Source organism: Pristiophorus japonicus, chromosome 9 (genome assembly GCF_044704955.1).
Source record: "Pristiophorus japonicus isolate sPriJap1 chromosome 9, sPriJap1.hap1, whole genome shotgun sequence".
NCBI lineage: Eukaryota > Metazoa > Chordata > Chondrichthyes > Pristiophoridae > Pristiophorus > Pristiophorus japonicus.
The window spans coordinates 182,988,529-183,005,139 of NC_091985.1; the positions used below are offsets into that span (position 1 = coordinate 182,988,529).

Sequence of the window (16,611 nt, forward strand, 5' to 3'; positions counted from 1 at the left end):
TTGGTCTTGGTCACCCTGGAGCCATGTCTTCGTGATGCCAACCACATCGTATCCGTTAACTGCTATCTACGCAGTTAATTCGGCCACCTTATTCCGAATACTCCTCGTATTGAGGCACAGAGCCTTAAGTCTTGCCTTTTTAACACACTTAGAACCTTTAGAATGTTGCTGCAAAGTGGCCTTTTTTGTTTTTTGCCTTGGGTTTCTCTGTCCTCCACTTTTACGCATTTCCTTCCTGTCTTTTGCTTCTGTCTCCATTTTGTTTCAGTCTCCCTGCATAGGTTCCCATCCCCCTGCCATATTAGTTTAACTCCTCCCCAACAGCACTAGCAAACACTCCTCCAAGGACATTGGTTCCAGTCCTGCCTAGATGCAGACCATCCGGTTTGTAGTGGTCCCACGTCCCCTAGACCGGTTCCAATGTCCCAGGAATTTAAATCCCTCCCTGCTGCACCACTGCTCAAGCCACGTATTCATCTGAGCTATCCTGCGATTCCTACTCTGACTAGCACGTGGCACTGGTAGCAATTCCGAGATGACTACTTTTGAGGTCCTACTTTTTAATTTAGCTCCTAGCTCCTTAAATTTGTCTCGTAGGACCTCATCCTGTTTTTTTACCTATTTCGTTGGTACCAATGTGCACAACAACAACTGGCTGTTCACCCTCCCTTTTCAGAATGTCCTGCACCCGCTCCGAGACATCCTTGACTCTTGCACCAGGGAGGCAACATACCATCCTGGAGTCTCGGTTGCGGCCGCAGAAACACCTGTCTATTCCCCGTACAATTGAATCCCCTATCACTATCGCTCTCCCACTCTTTTTCCTGCCCTCCTGTGCAGCAGAGCCAGCCATGGTGCCATGAACTTGGCTGCTGCTGCTCCCCCCTGATGAGTCATCCCCCTCAACAGTATTCAAAGCGGTGTATCTGTTTTGCAGGGGGATGACCGCAGGGGACTCCTGCACAATCTTCCTTGCACTGCTCTTCCTGTTAGTCTTCCATTTCCTATCTGGCTGTGGACCCTTTACCTGCGGTAAGCCCAACTCACTAAACGTGCTATTCATGTCATGGAAGCAGATTCACATGTTACTTTCAAAAGAGATAAATATTTGAGTTGGAAAGATTTGCAGCGGAGTGGCTTGCATCCTAAGGTCTCATAAGAACATAAGAATTAGGAACAGGAGTAGGCCATCTAGCCCCTCGAGCCTGCTCCTCCACTCAACAAGATCATGGCTGATCTGGCCATGGACTCAGCTCCACTTACCCGCCCGCTCCCCATAACCCTTAATTCCCTTATTGGTTAAAAATCTATCTATCTGTGATTTGAATACATTCAATGAGCTAGCCTCAACTGCTTCCCTGGGCAGAGAATTCCACAGATTCACAACCCCCTGGGAGAAGAAATTCCTTCTCAACTCGATTTTAAATTGGCTCCCCTGTATTGTGAGGCTATGCCTCCTAGATTTAGTCTCCCCAACCAGTGGAAACAACCTCTCTGCTTCTATCTTGTCTATCCCTTTCATTATTTTAAATGTTTCTATAAGATCATCGCTCATCCTTCTGAGTAAAGACCCAGTCTACTCAATCTATCATCATAAGGTAACCCCCTCATCTCCGGAATCAGCCGAGTGAATCGTCTCTGTACCCCCTCCAAAGCTAGTATATCCTTCCTTAAGTAAGGTGACCAAAACTGCACGCAGTACTCCAGGTGCAGCCTCACCAATACCCTGTACAGTTGCAGCAGGACCTCCCTGCTTTTGTACTCCATCCCTCTCACAATGAAGGCCAACATTCCATTTGCCTTCCTGATTACCTGCTGCACCTGCAAACTAACTTTTTGGGATTCATGCACAAGGATCCAAAAAGAGTTTCATGCACAAGGACCCCCAGGTCCCTCTGCACCGCAGCATGTTGTAATTTCTCCCCATTCAAATAATATTCCCTTTTACAGTTTTTTTTCCCCAAGGTGGATGACCTCATTTTTCCAACATTGTAGTCCATTCGCTTAACCTATCTAAATCTCTTTGCAGCCTCTCTGTGTCCTCTACACAACCCGCTTTCCCACTAATCTTTGTGTCATCTGCAAATTTCTGCAAGAGAAGTAGCGGCAGGGATAGTGGATGCACTGGTTGAAATTTACCAAAATTCCCACGATTCTGGGTAGGTCCCAGCAGATTGGAAAACTGCAAATGTAACATGCCTATTTAAAAAAGTTGGCAGACAAAAAGAGGGAAACTAGTTAGCCTAACATCTGTGTTTGGGAAAATGTTGGAGTCCATTATTAAAGCAGTAGCAGGGCATTTGGTAAAGCAAAATTCGGTCAAGCAGTCAGCATAGATTTATGAAGGGGAAGTCATGTTTGACAAATTTGCTGGAATTCTTTGAGGATGTAACGAACAGGGTGGATAAAGGGGAACCAGTGGATCAGCTGCATTTGGACTTCCAGAAGGCATTTGACAAGGTGCCACATAAAAGGTTACTGCATAAGGTAAAAGTTCACAGGGTTGGAGGTAATATATCAGCATTGAAAGAGGACTGGCTGACAAACAGAGAACAGAGAGTCATTCTCTGGTTGGCAATCAGTAACTAGTGGGGTGCCGCAGGGATCAGTGCTGGGGCCTCAACTATTTACAATTTATATTAATGACTTGGATGAAGGGACCGAGTGTATCGCGGCCAAATTTGCTGATGATATAAAGATGGTGGGAAAGCAAGTTGTAAGGAGGACGCAAATAATCTACAAAGGGATATAGATAGGCTCAATGAGATGGCAGAAATCTGTCAGATGGACTATGATGTGGTAACATGTCAGGTTATCCACTTTGGCAGGAAAAATAAAAAAGTAAATTATTTATATATGACCATTACAAAATGCTGCAGTACAGAAGGATCTGGGGGTTCTTGTACATGAAACTCAAAAAGTTAGTATGTAGTTACAGCAAATAACCAGGAAGGTAAATGGAATGCTGGCCTTTATTGCAAGGGGGATGAAGTATAAAAGTAGGGAAGTCCTGCTACAACTGTACAGGGCGTTGGTAAGACCACACCTGGAGTACTGCGTACAGTTTTGGTCTGGACTTGTCTCCATTCCCATGCCGAGGGGATTGCTACACCAGACGGGAGGGGCAATATTTGGGGACACTGATTTCCCGCCAATTCCCATTCCCCTTCTTTCTGGTGGATAATGGAGGGGCCACTGTGCAATGTGCAAGTCAGTAAGAATTGTCAGCAAGCTCTTTCTAATTGGAGATTTTATTCAGTAGAAACTTTCACACACTATTGTAGATTTTGTACCAAAGATCAATTTAGAATTAAAGTAAAAGTTTATAATTTTATTCCAAATTGAATTTCTGTTGTGAGTCACTGAATTAAGGGGAAAGATAACACACGGCGTTTCATAAATGGACACTGCAGCCCCAAGAACACAATCAGCAATATATCCAGAATATTAAAGTCCAGCCCAGTTATAGGGTTATTAACATCTGCAGAAACAAACCCCAACTGTCAGAATGAACATGATTCAGTCGGGATGTGATTAACAGCAGCAATAACAGCAGATTCCAAACCCTGCAGTCACTTGTGAACTCGCTGGTGTGTCAGCAGGTGGGATGACCGAGCGAATCCCTTCCCACACACAGGGCAGGTGAACGGCCTCTCCCCAGTGTGAACTCGCTGGTGTTCCCGCAGGGTGGATGAATGAGTGAAACCCTTCCCACACTCAAAGCAGGTGAATGGTCTCTCCCCAGTGTGAACTCGCTGGTGTTCCAGCCAGTTGGATGACAGAGTGAATCCCTTCCCACACTCAGAGCAGGTGAACGGCCTCTCCACAGTGTGAACTCGCTGGTGTGTCAGCAGGGTGGATGACTGAGTGAATCCCTTCCCACACTGAGAGCAGGTGAATGGTCTCTCCTCAGTGTGAACTCGCTGGTGTGTCAGCAGGTGGGATGACCGAGTGAATCCCTTCCCACACACGGGGCAGGTGAACGGCCTCTCCCCAGTGTGAACTCGCTGGTGTGTCAGCAGGGTGGATGAATGAGTGAATCTCTTCCCACACTCAAAGCAGGTGAATGGCCTCTCCCCAGTGTGAACTCGTTGGTGTGTCAGCAGGGTGGATGAATGAGTGAATCCCTTCCCACACTCAAAGCAGGTGAATGGCCTCTCCCCAGTGTGAACTCGCTGGTGTGTCAGCAGGGTGGATGAATGAGTGAATCCCTTCCCACACTCAAAGCAGGTGAACGGCCTCTCCCCAGCATGAACTCGCTGGTGTATCAGCAGGGTGGATGAATGAGTGAATCCCTTCCCACACGCAGAGCAGGTGAATGGCCTCTCCCCAGTGTGAACTCGCTGGTGTATCAGCAGGTTGGATGACTGAGTGAATCCTTTCCCACACTCAGAGCAGGTGAACGGCCTCTCCCCAGTGTGAACTCGCTGGTGTATCAGCAGTTTGGATGACTGAGTGAATCCCTTCCCACACTCAGAGCAGGTGAACGGCCTCTCCCCAGTGTGAACTCGCTGGTGTGTCAGCAGGGTGGATGAATGAGTGTATCCCTTCCCACACTCAGAGCAGGTGAACGGCCTCTCCCCAGTGTGACTGCGTCGATGAATTTCCAGCTCAGACGGTGATCTTAAACCCTTCCCACAGTCACATTTCCACGGTTTCTCCGTGGTGCGGGTATCCTTGTGACTCTCCATGGTTGGACGATCAGTTGAAGCCTCGCCCACGCACAGAACACATTTACAGTTTCTACCCACTGTGAATGGTGCGATGTTTTTCCAGGCTGTGTAACTGGTTAAAGCTCTTTCTGCAGTCAGTGCACTGGAACACTCACTCGGGTGTGTGTATCTCGGTGCTTTTCCAGTCACACTGATGTTTGAAATCTTTTCCCACAGACAGAACAGACAAACATTTCTCCTTTCACTTTCAAAAGCCGATGATATTCACGTCCTGATGAATCGATTGACTCCGTCAGATCTTGACGTGTTGTTTGGTTTGTGTTTCCTGTCTGAAAATCTCCCCTTCTAATACACTGTAAAAGGAGATAATAAAACTCATCACTGTCAGTACAAGACAGAAATTCAGGATAGACACATCGAGTTTCCATGGAACATTCTTTCCTCTCTTGTTCTTCCAAAGCTGTAAATCCCGGTCCCACACATTGTCCCTCCTGCTGTGCTGAAATCCAAACCCATCGCACATTTCTCCAACATTCCCGGTTTTCACCACCAATTCCGGCTGGGTTCAGTTCTACACTCACTGGTTCCCCTCCCCTGAAGGTTCTGACTCTGGCTGGGTTCAGTTCTACACTCACTGGTTCCCCTCCCCTGAAGGTTCTGACTCTGGCTGGGTTCAGTTCTACACTCACTGGTTCCCCTCCCCTGAAGGTACTGACTCTGGCTAGGTTCAGTTCTACACTCACTGGTTCCCCTCCCCTGAAGGTGCTGACTCTGGCTGGGTTCAGTTCTACACTCACTGGTTCCCCTCCCCTGAAGGTACTGACTCTGGCTAGGTTCAGTTCTACACTCACTGGTTCCCCTCCCCTGAAGGTGCTGACTCTGGCTGGGTTCAGTTCTACACTCACTGGTTCCCCTCTCCTGAAGGTGCTGACTCTGGCTGGGTTCAGTTCTACACTCACTGGTTCCCCTCCCCTGAAGGTGCTGACTCTGGCTGGGGTCAGTTCTACACTCACTGGTTCCCCTCCCTCTCCTCCCCTGAAGGTTTTTTTTTCTCTGTTAAGTTATTACTTAGTCTTTAAATAAAGGTTAGTTAAATCAGCTGATTGCTGAATAGTGGTTGGGTGTGTTTTTCTAAGGTTTAGAGTTTAGTTCTACTTGATAGTTGTGAGTGTAACTCGAGGGATGGCAGGATAGCCCAGTCCCGTGGATTGCACATCCTGTGGCATGTGGGAAATCCTGGATGCTTCGTGCAGTTGGGACGACCACGTGTGCAGGAGGTGTCTCCAGCTGCACCAAGTCGAGCTGTGTGTTTTGGAGCTTGAGCAGCGTCTGGAATCACTGCGGTGTGTCCGTGAGACTGAGAGCTTGTGGATAGCACGTTTCTAGAGGTGCTCACCCCGCAGCTTTAGAGTGTCCAGGCAGAGAGGGAGTGGGTGAGCACCGGACAGAAGAGGAGGACCAGGCAGGTAGTGCAGGAGTCCCGAGTCCATCTCGCTCTCCAACCGGTACTCTGTTCTGAGTACCAGTGAGGGCGATGGTGGCTCTGGGGAGTGCAGCCAGAGACAAATCCACGGCACCACGGGTGGCTCAGCTGCACAGGGGGGAGGAAGAAGAATGGAAGAGCTATAGTGGTAGGGGATACAATAGTCAGGGGAGCAGACTGGTGTTTCTGCGGCCACAGACGTGACTCCAGGATGGTATGTTGCCTCCCAGGTACCAGGTCCAGGATGTCACCGATCGGCTGCAGGGCATTCTGGGGGGTGGAAAGAAGGTGAACAGCCAAAGGTTGTGGTCCATATCGGGACCAATGACAAAGGTAGAAAGAGGGATGAGGTCCTGCAGGCAGAGTTTAGGGAGCTAGGAGCAGGACCTCAAAGGTAGTAATCTCCGGATTACTCCCGGTGCCACGAGCTAGTGCGTACAGAAATAGGAGGCTCGAGCAGATAAATGCGTAACTGGAGAGATGGTGTATGCAGGAGGGCTTTAGTTTCCTGAGGCATTGCGACCGCTTCTGGGGGAGGTGGGACCTGTACAGGCCAGATGGCTTGTACCTCAACAGCGCCGGGACCAATATCCTCGCCGTGAGGAGGGGGCGGGGGGGGTATGCTAGTACGTAGGAACATAAGAAATAGGAGCAGGAGTAGGCCATACGGCCCCTCGAGCCTGCTCTGCAATTGATTACAATCTTGGCTGATTCGATCGTGGACTCAGGTCCACTTCCCTGCCCGCTCTCCATAACCCCTTATTCCCGGATCATTTAAGAAGCTGTCTATTTCTGTCTTGAATATTTTCAATGTCTCAGCTTCCACAGCTCTCTGAGGCAGTGAATTCCACAGATCAACAACCCTCAGAGAAAAAATTTCTCCTCATCTCAGTGTTAAATGGGTGACCCCTTATTCTAATATTATGCCCCCTAGTTCTAGTCTTCCCTATCAGTGGATCCTCTCTGCATCCACCTTGTCAAGCCCCCTCATAATCTTATACGTTTCGATAAGATCACCTCTCATTCTTCTGAATTCCAATGAGTAGAGGCCCAACCTACTCAGCCTTTCCTCATAAGTCAACCCTCTCATCTCTGGAATCAACCTTGTGAACCTTCTCTGAACTTCCTCCAAAGCAAGTATATCCTTTCGTAAATATGGAAACCAAAACTGCACGCAGTATTCCAGGTGTGGCCTCACCAATACCCTGTACAACTGTGGCAAGACTTCCCTGCTTTTATACTCCATCCCCTTTGCAAAGAAGGCCAAGATTCCATTGGCTTTCCTGATCACTTGCTGTACCTGCATACTAACCTTTTGTGTTTCATGCACAAGTACCCTCAGGTCCCGCTGTACTGCAGCACTTTGCAATCCCCCAACAACATGAACTTTTATCTTGTGCAGTAACCTTTTATGTGGCACATTGTCAAATGCCTTCTGGAAGTCCAAATACATCACATCCACTGGTTCCCCTTTATCCACCCTGTTCGTTACATCCTCAAAGGATTCCAGCAAATTTGTCAAACATGACTTCCCCTTCAGAAATCCATGCTGACTCTGCCTGACCGAATTTTTCTTTTCCAAATTTCCTGCCACTACTTCTTTAATAATGGACCCCAACATTTTTCCAACCACAGATGTTAGGCTAACTGGTCTATAGTTTCCTACTTTTTGTCTGCCTCCTTTTTTTAAATAGAGGCGTTACATTGGCAGTTTTCCAATCTGTTGGAACCTCTCCAGAATCCAGGGAATTTTGATGAATTACAACCAATGCATCCACTATCCCTGCCGCTACTTTTATTAAGACCCTGGGATGCAAGCCATCAGTTCCAGGGGATTTATCTGCCTTTAGTCCCATTATCTTACTGAGTACCACCTCCTCAGTGATTGTGATTGTGTTAAGTTCCTTCCCCCGCTGTAGACCCTTGACTATCCACTGTTGGAATATTATTAGTGTCCTCTACCGTAAAGACTGATACAAAATATTTGTTCAGAGTTTCTGCCATCTCCATGTTTCCCATTACTAATTCCCCGGTCTCGTCCTCTAAGGGACCAATATTTACTTTAGCCGCTCTTTTCCTTTTTATATACCTATAGAAACTCTTGCTATCTGTTTTTATTTTCATGTTTGTTTACTTTCATAGTCTATCTTCTCTTTCTTAATCATTTTTTCATTCATTTTTTGTTAGCTTTTAAATGCTTCCCAAACTTCTGTCCTCCTACTGGTTTTGCCCACATTGTATGTCCTTGTTTTTAATTGGATACTGTCCTTTATTTCTCTGTTAGCCACGGAGGGCTATCTTTTCTCTTACGACCTTTCTACCTCACTGGAATATATTTTTCTTGAGAGTTGTGAAATATCTCCTTAAATGTACACATAGAAATATAGAAAATAGGTGCAGGAGTAGGCCATTCGGCCCTTCGAGCCTGCACCGCCATTCAATAAGATCATGGCTGATCATTCCTTCAGTACCCCTTTCCTGTTTTCTCTCCATACCCCTTGATCCCCTTAACCGTAAGAGCCATATCTAACTCCCTCTTGAATATATCCAGTGAACTGGCATCAACAATTCTCTGCGGCAGGGAATTCCACAGGTTTACATCTCTCTGAATGAAGAAGTTTCTCCTCATCTCGGTCCTAAATAGCCTACCCCTTATCCTAAGACTATGTCCCCTGGTTCTGAACTTCCCCAACATCGGGAACATTCTTCCCGCATCTAACCTGTCCAGTCCCGTCAGAATCTTTTATGTTCATCAACCATCCTACACTTTGATCTATTTTTCCAGTCCACTTCAGCCAACTCATCCCTCATTCCTTTGAAGTCTCCTTTATTTAAGCTGAGTACACTGGTTGAATTCCAACTTTCTCACCCTCCATCTGAATTTGAAATTCAACCATGCTATGGGCTTTCATTCCAAGTGGATCCTTTACTGGGAGATTGTTTATTAATCCTGTCTCATTACACAGGACCAGATCCAAAATAGCCTGCCCGCTGTTTGGTTCAGTTACATACTGCTCAAGGAACCCGTCCCTTATGCACCCTATGAAATCGAGGAGGACGAGACCGGGGAATTAGCATTGGTGGTAATTTACCAAAATTTCCTGGATTCTGGGGAGGTCCCAGCAGACTGGAAAACTGCAAATGTAATGCCTCTATTTAAAAAAGGAGGCAGACAAAAAGCAGGAAACTATAGACCAGTTAGCCTAACATCTGTGGTTGGGAAGATGTTTGAGTCCATTATTAAAGAAGGAGTAGCAGGTTATTTGGAAAAGCATAATTTGGTCAGGCAGGGTCACCATCGATTTATGAAGGGAAAGTCATGTTTGACAAATTTGCTGGAACTCTTTGAGGATGTCACGAACAGGGTGGATAAAAGGGAACCAGTGGATGTGATGTATTTGGACTTCCAGAAGGCATTGACAACGTGCCACATAAAAGATTACCACACAAGATAAAATATCATCGGGTTGGGGGGTAATAAATTAGTATGGATAGAGGATTGCCTAACTAACAGAAAACAGAAAGTCGGGATAAATGGTTCATTCTCGGGTTGGCAATCAGTACCTAGTGGGGTGCCGCAGGGATCAGTACTGGGACCCCAACTATTTACAATCTATATTAACGACTTGGAAGAAAGGACTGAGTGTAACGTAGTCAAGTTTGCCAACGATGCAAAGATGGGAGGAAAATCAATGTGTGAGGATGACACAAAAAATCTGCAAAGGACACAGACACGCTAAGTGAGTGGGCACACATTTGGCAGATGGAGTCTAATATTGGAAAGTGTGAGGTCATGCACGATGGCAGAAATAAATCAAAGAGCAAGTTATTATTTGAATGGACAAAAATTGGAAAGTGCTGCAGTACAGTGGAAGCTGGGGGTACTTGTGCATAAAGTATGCAGGTACAGTAATTGATCAGGAACGCCAATAGAATCTTAGCCTTTATTGCAAAGGGGATTGAGTATAAATGCGGGGAAGTCTTGCTACAGTTATACAGGGTATTAGTGAGGCCACACCTGGAATACTGCGTAAAGATTTTGGTTTCCATATTTACGAAAGGATATACTTGCTTTGGAGGCAGTTCAGAGAAGGTTCACTAGGTTCATTGCGGAGATGAGGGGGTTGACTAATGAGGAAAGGTTGAGGAGGTTGGGCCTCTACTCATTGCAATTCAGAAGAATGAGAGGTGATCTTATCGAAATGTATAAGATTAGGAGGGGGCTTGAGAAGGCCGTTGCAGAGAGAATGATCCACTGATAGGGGAGACTAGAACTAGGGAGCATAAACTTAGAATAAGGAGCTGCCGAATTAAAACTGAGATGAGGAGAAATTTCTTCTCTCAGGAGGGTTGTAAATCTGTGGAATTCGCTGCCTCAGAGAGCTGTGGAAGCTGGGTCATTGAATAAATTTAAGACCGAGCTAGACAGTTTCTTAACCGATAAGGGATTATGTGGTTATGGGGATTGGGCAGGGAAGTGGTTGGATGTATGATCGTATTAAATGGCGGAACAGGCTCGAGGGGCCGTATGGCCTATTCCTGCTCCTATTTCTTATGTTCTTATGTTCCCCTCCCTCTCCTTCCCTTAAGTGCTGATTCTAGCTGGGTTCAGTTCTACACTCACTGGTACCCCTCCCCTGAAGGTGCTGACTCTGGCTGGGTTCAGTTCTACACTCACTGGTTCCCCTCCCCTGAAGGTGCTGACTCTGGTTGGGTTCAGTTCTACACTCACTGGTACCCCTCCCCTGAAGGTGCTGACTCTGGCTGGGTTCAGTTCTACACTCACTGGTACCCCTCCCCTGAAGGTGTTGACTCTGGCTGGGTTCAGTTCCAGTACTAAGATGGACGCGCATGCGCTGTGCTACTCACTGAATCAAGATGGCGGAGCACTGAACCTGCCTTCCTGTACCAAGATGGCCACCGTTAGCCTGGGCCTGTAATCGGGAGAAAGCCCTGAAGCTGCAACCGCCGATATTCCGGTTATTATTCCGGGCTTGCGGTGGGCACCAGGTGGTTATGAAGCCTCCCCGGCTCCCCGCTGGTCCATTACTCCGTTCCGTCCCACTCAAAAGGACACTTCTGTGGAGCCTGTCCAAAACGTGTCGCCTCCGCCATTACACACACCGCGCATGCTCCAAACACAGCCAGGACCCGCGCCTGCGCACTGAGCTCCTGTCGTCTGGGTGCGGCACATTCTCCCCCGCGAGGCATGCTGGGTACATAAGACCATGAGAAATAGGAGCAGGAGTGGGCCACCTGACTCCCCGAGCCTGCTCCCCATTCAATAAAATTTGATGGGACAGTGTAGAGGAAGCTTTATTCTGTATCTAACCCCGTGCTGCACCTGTTCTGCAGTGTTTGATGGGACATCGTACAGGGAGATGAACTCTGCCTCTAACCAATGCAGTACCTAACATAAGAACATAAGAATTAGGAACAGGAGTAGGCCATCTAGCCCCTCGAGCCTGCTCCGCCATTCAAAAAGATCATGGCTGATCTGGCCGTGGACTCAGCTCCACTTACCCGCCCGCTCCCCGTAACCCTTAATTCCCTTATTGGTTAAAAATCTATCTATCGGTGTTTTGAATACATTCAATGAGCTAGCCTCAACTGCTTCCTTGGGCAGAGAATTCCACAGAATCACAACCCTCTGGGAGAAGAAATTCCTTCTCAACTCGGTTTTAAATTGGCTACCCCGTATTTTGAGGCTGTGCCCCCTAGTTCTAGTCTTCCCGACCAGTGGAAACAACCTCTCTGCCTCTATCTTGTCGATCCCCTTCATTATTTTAAATGTTTCTATAAGATCACCCCTCATCCTTCTGAACTCCAACGAGTAAAGACCCAGTCTACTCAATCTATCATCAGAAGGTAACCCCCTCATCTCCGGAATCAGCCAAGTGAATCGTCTCTGTACCCCCTCCAAGACTAGTATATCCTTCCTGGGAGTGTTTGGGACAGGCTAAAGGGAGATTTAATCTTTATGTAAACCGTGCTGCACCTGCCCTGAGAATGTCCGGTGAGACAGCGGAGTGGGACCTTTACTCTGCATCTAACCTGTGTTGCACCTGCCCTTGGAATACTTGATGGGACAGTGTAGAGGGAGCTTTACTCTGTATCTAACCTGTGCTGTACCTGCCCTGGGAGTATTTGATGGTACAGTGTAGAGGGAGCTTTACTCTGAATCTAACCCGTGTATAATTGCCCTGGGAGTGTTTGGGATATTGTAGACTGAGATTTACTCTATCAACCCTGGTAGTGTTTGGGACAGGATGGAGTGAGATTTACTCTATATCAAACCTGTGCAGTATTGGTAGTCCTGACATCAGTATTAGGGAAAATGCTAAAATCTATTATTAAGCACATAGTAACAGGGCACTTCAGAACTAATAACAGGATTGGGAAGAATCAACATGGATTTATGAAAGGGAAATTGTTCTTGACAAATCTGTTAGTGTTTTTTGAGGTTGTAACTAGCAGGATAGATAAAGGGGAACCACTGGATGTGGTGTATTTAGATTTACAGCAGGAATTCGATGAGGTGCCACACGAGATTATTAAACAAAATTAGGGCTCATGGGATTGGGCGTTATATACCAGCAAGGATTAAGGATTGGTTAACAGACAGAAAACAGAGAGTAGGAATAAACGGGTCATTTTCAGGTTGGCAGGCTGTAACTGGTGGGGTGCTGCGAGGATCAGTGCTTGGGCCCCAGCTATTCACAATCTATATCAATAATTTGGATGAGGGGACCAAATGTAATATATTGAAGTTTGCTGAGGATACAAAGCTAATTGGGAATGTAAGTTGTGAGGAGGATAAAAAGATGTTTCAAGGGGATATATACAGGCTCAATGAGTGGGCAGGAACAAGGCAAATGGAATATTGTGTGAAGAAATGTTAAGTTATACACATAGTAGAAATAGAAAGGCAGAGTATTTTTTTTTAAATGATGAGAGATTGGGAAATGTTGGTGTTCAGAGGGACCTGGGTGTCCTTGTACACAAATCACTGAAAGTTAACATGCAGGTACAGCAAGCAATTAAGAAAGTAAATGGTATGTTGGTCTTTATTACAAGAGGATTTGAGTATAAGAGTAAAGACGTCTTACTGCAATTATACAGAGCCCTGGTGAGACCACACCTGGGGTACTGTGCACAGTTTTGGTCTCCTTACCTAAGGAAAGATAAACTTGATATAGAGGGAGTGCAACGAAGGTTCACCAGACTGATTCCTGGGATGGGGGGATTGTCCTATGAGAGATTGAGTAGACCAGGCCTATATTCTCGAGCATTTAGAAGAATGAGAGGTGAGAGGCGACGCCCACATCCCATGAACAAATTTAAAAAGAGATGTGAGGTGTTTAAATTTGATCAAGGACACCAGCCAAATTATTAGAGACACTCCCTGTCCTTCAGGACCTGTGTCCAGGGGAGAAGCTGATGGGTTTATCTGATTATCTTTGGGTTAAATGTTGTGCTCATTGAGCTGAGCAGCTCGTGCCAGCATCAAACACTCTCCAGTCAGGCACAGCATGGGTTCGATACAGAGTGAACCCATCGGTCGCTCCCCGACACAGATACTGAGGGACAGGGAGTGTCCGGGACACTGACATTTCTCTCTCAATAAGATATAAATTGATCCTGTACCTCTCCCCATTAATCCTGGGCTCCACACGGCTCGAATCCTGCTCCTGTTTCCCTTCATGTAACAGCACTGAGCTCAACACAGCCCATAATGAGCAGGGCCCAGGGAGGGTGGTTGCTAGGCACTGTAGTGATGTCATAAAGCAGGGCCATTCAGCCCAGCGGGTGCTCTCCTTGTCCCTTTAAAGGTGGAGAGCTGGGACATCCTGTCTCAACACACATCCCCCTGTTCATACTGAGAATCCCCGGGGAATGCCCAAGGCCCAGAGTGTGGAACACAACCCAGGGGGAAAGAGGAGGAGAGCTGGGACATCCTGTCTCAACACACATCCCCCTGTTCATACTGAGAATCCCCGGGGAAGGCCCAAGGCCCACAGTGTGCAACACAACCCAGGGGGAAAGAGGAGGAGAGCTGGTGCAGTGTGGGAGATGAGGGAGGAGTCTGCTCATTCCCAGGGGCTGATCAGACAAAGTGCTTTGAGTGGTGGGTCCAGCAGTGAAACTGAAATGAAACCATAGGGAATAAATAAAGATCCAATCCAAGGGAACAAGCAACGGGTCATTGGGCAGAAATCACAACCGGCCCAGAATTATTCAATGGGCGAGCATCGATTGCTTATTGTGGGAAGTTCTACACTTCAACCATCCATTGAGTGAAGAAGTGTTTCCTAATATCTCTCCTGAATGGCCTGGATCTGATTTTAATGTTATGTCCCTTGTCCTAGACACCCACCGCAGCAGAATCAATTTCTCTCTATCTACCCTAGCAATTGCTTTCAAATTCTCACTAAATTCTCACAGACGAGGTGGAGTATGGGTTAGATACAGAGTAAAGTTCCCTCTACACTGCCGCAGGGCAAACTTCGGTGTCCGTCCCGACTGCGCTGCTGGCAGTTTATCAATTAAAATTCAGCAGCAGTACGATCTGCCACTGCACTGAAAACTTTCCACCCGCAGCTCCTGATCAGTTTCAGGTTAAAGCTCCCTCTAAACTGTCCCATCAAGCACTCCCAGGGCAGGGGCAGCACGAATTAGATACACAGTAAATCTGTGTCAGAGGAAACTGTACCCCAGAGAGAGTCAGTGCCACAGGAAACTGTACCCCAGTGAGAGTCAGTGCCACAGGAAACTGTACCCCAGTGAGAGTCAGTGCCAGAGGAAACTGTACCCCAGTGAGAGTCAGTGCCACAGGAAACTGTACCCCAGTGAGAGTCCATGCCAGAGGAAACTGTATCCCAGTGAGAGTCAGTGCCAGAGGAAACTATACCCCTGTGAGAGTCAGTGCCAGAGTAAACTACCCTAGTGAGAGTCAGTGCCAGAGGAAACTATATTCCAGTGAGAATCAGTGCCAGAGGAAACTGTACCCCAGTGAGAGTCAGTGCCAGAGGAAACTATATTCCAGTGAGAATCAGTGCCAGAGGAAACATGCAGCAGAGCCTGGTCTCCAATCATCTTGTGTTCCCCTTGCCATTGGAGCAAGACCTTGCTCTGCCAAGCCCATGTGGTAGCTAATGTGCAAGGGCCACCTCACGTTAAAATAATTCACGCTATTAGCAATACATAACAATCCTCTTCCTCTGCAGTTATCAATCGATTGCAATTACCCATGCCTGTAGTTTCATTATATTACAATTTGAAATAGCTTCAGTTATCAGCAACAAATTGCATTTATAACGCGCCTTAAACGTACTAAAATGTCCCAAGGTACTTCACAGGACCATTATCAAACAAAATTTGACACCCAGTCACGTCAGGAAATATTAGCACAGGTGACTAAAAGCTTGTTCAAAAGGGTAGGTATTAAGGAGTATTATAAAGATCGAGAGGTTTAGGGAGGGAATTCCAGAGCTTTTGGCCTCGGCAGCTGAAGATACAGCCACCAATATTGGTGGGATGAAAATTGGGGCTGCTCAAGAGGCCAGAATTGGAGGAATGCAAAGATCTCTGAGGGTTGTAGGGCTGGAGGAGATTACAGCAATAGGGAGGGGCAAGATCCTGGACGGATTTCAAAACAAGGATGAGAATTTTGAAAGCGAGCCATTGATGGACCAGGAGCCAATGTAGTTCAGCGAGCTCAGAGGTGATGGATGAACGGAAATTGGTACAAATTGGGATGAGAGAGCTGAGGACAGATTGAGTAGAATAGGCCTATATTCTCTGGAGTTTAGAAGAACGGAAGGTGATATCATTGAAACATATAAAATTCTTAGAGGAATTGACAAGGGCTAGATAGTCCAAAGTTAGAGGTCCTAGTATTAGGATAAGAGATCAGTCATTTAAGACTATGAGGAGGAGCTATTTCATCATTCAGAGTTGTGAATCTTAAAAATTCTCGATCGAATAGAGATCTTACTGAATGGCGGAGCAGATGGGAGGGGCCGTATGGCCTACTCCTGCTGCTGCTACTTGTGTTCTTGAGTAAGTATATGTGCAGGAGTGTTTTAGAAACATAGAAATTTACAGCACGGAAGGAGGCCATTTCGGACCATCGTGTCCAAGTCGGCCGACAAAGAGCCGCACGGCCCTCGGTTAGCAGCCCTAAAGTTACATATAAACCTATGAACAATGAACAATGGCGGAAAGGTAAATAGCACCCAGCCCAACCAGTCCGCCTCACACAACTGCGACACCCCTTGCACCAAAACATTTTACACTTCAACCCAACCAGAGCCATGTGATGTCCTGGGAGAGGCAAAAACCAGGTAAAAACCCAGGCCAATTTAAGGAAAAAAAATCTGGGAAAATTTCTCTCCCACCCATCCAGGCAATCGAAACTAGTCCAGGAGATCACCCTGGCCATATTCGATTCCC

At 46.8% G+C, this 16,611-nt stretch overlaps 1 protein-coding gene across 4 annotated transcripts in view; it reads right to left on the reverse strand.

Moving 5' to 3' along the window:
- Positions 1–3,316: 3,316 nt before the first annotated feature.
- LOC139273368 (zinc finger protein 229-like) overlaps positions 3,317–16,611 on the reverse strand; it is a 154,466-nt gene continuing 141,171 nt past the window's right edge. For all 4 annotated transcript variants that reach the window (XM_070890192.1, XM_070890194.1, XM_070890195.1 and 1 more), the window contains one exon: positions 3,317–5,026. In XM_070890192.1, coding sequence (XP_070746293.1) covers positions 3,573–4,691 — 1,119 coding nt within the window. In that variant the 5' untranslated portion in view covers positions 4,692–5,026 and the 3' untranslated portion in view covers positions 3,317–3,572. The remainder of the gene's footprint in view (positions 5,027–16,611) is intronic.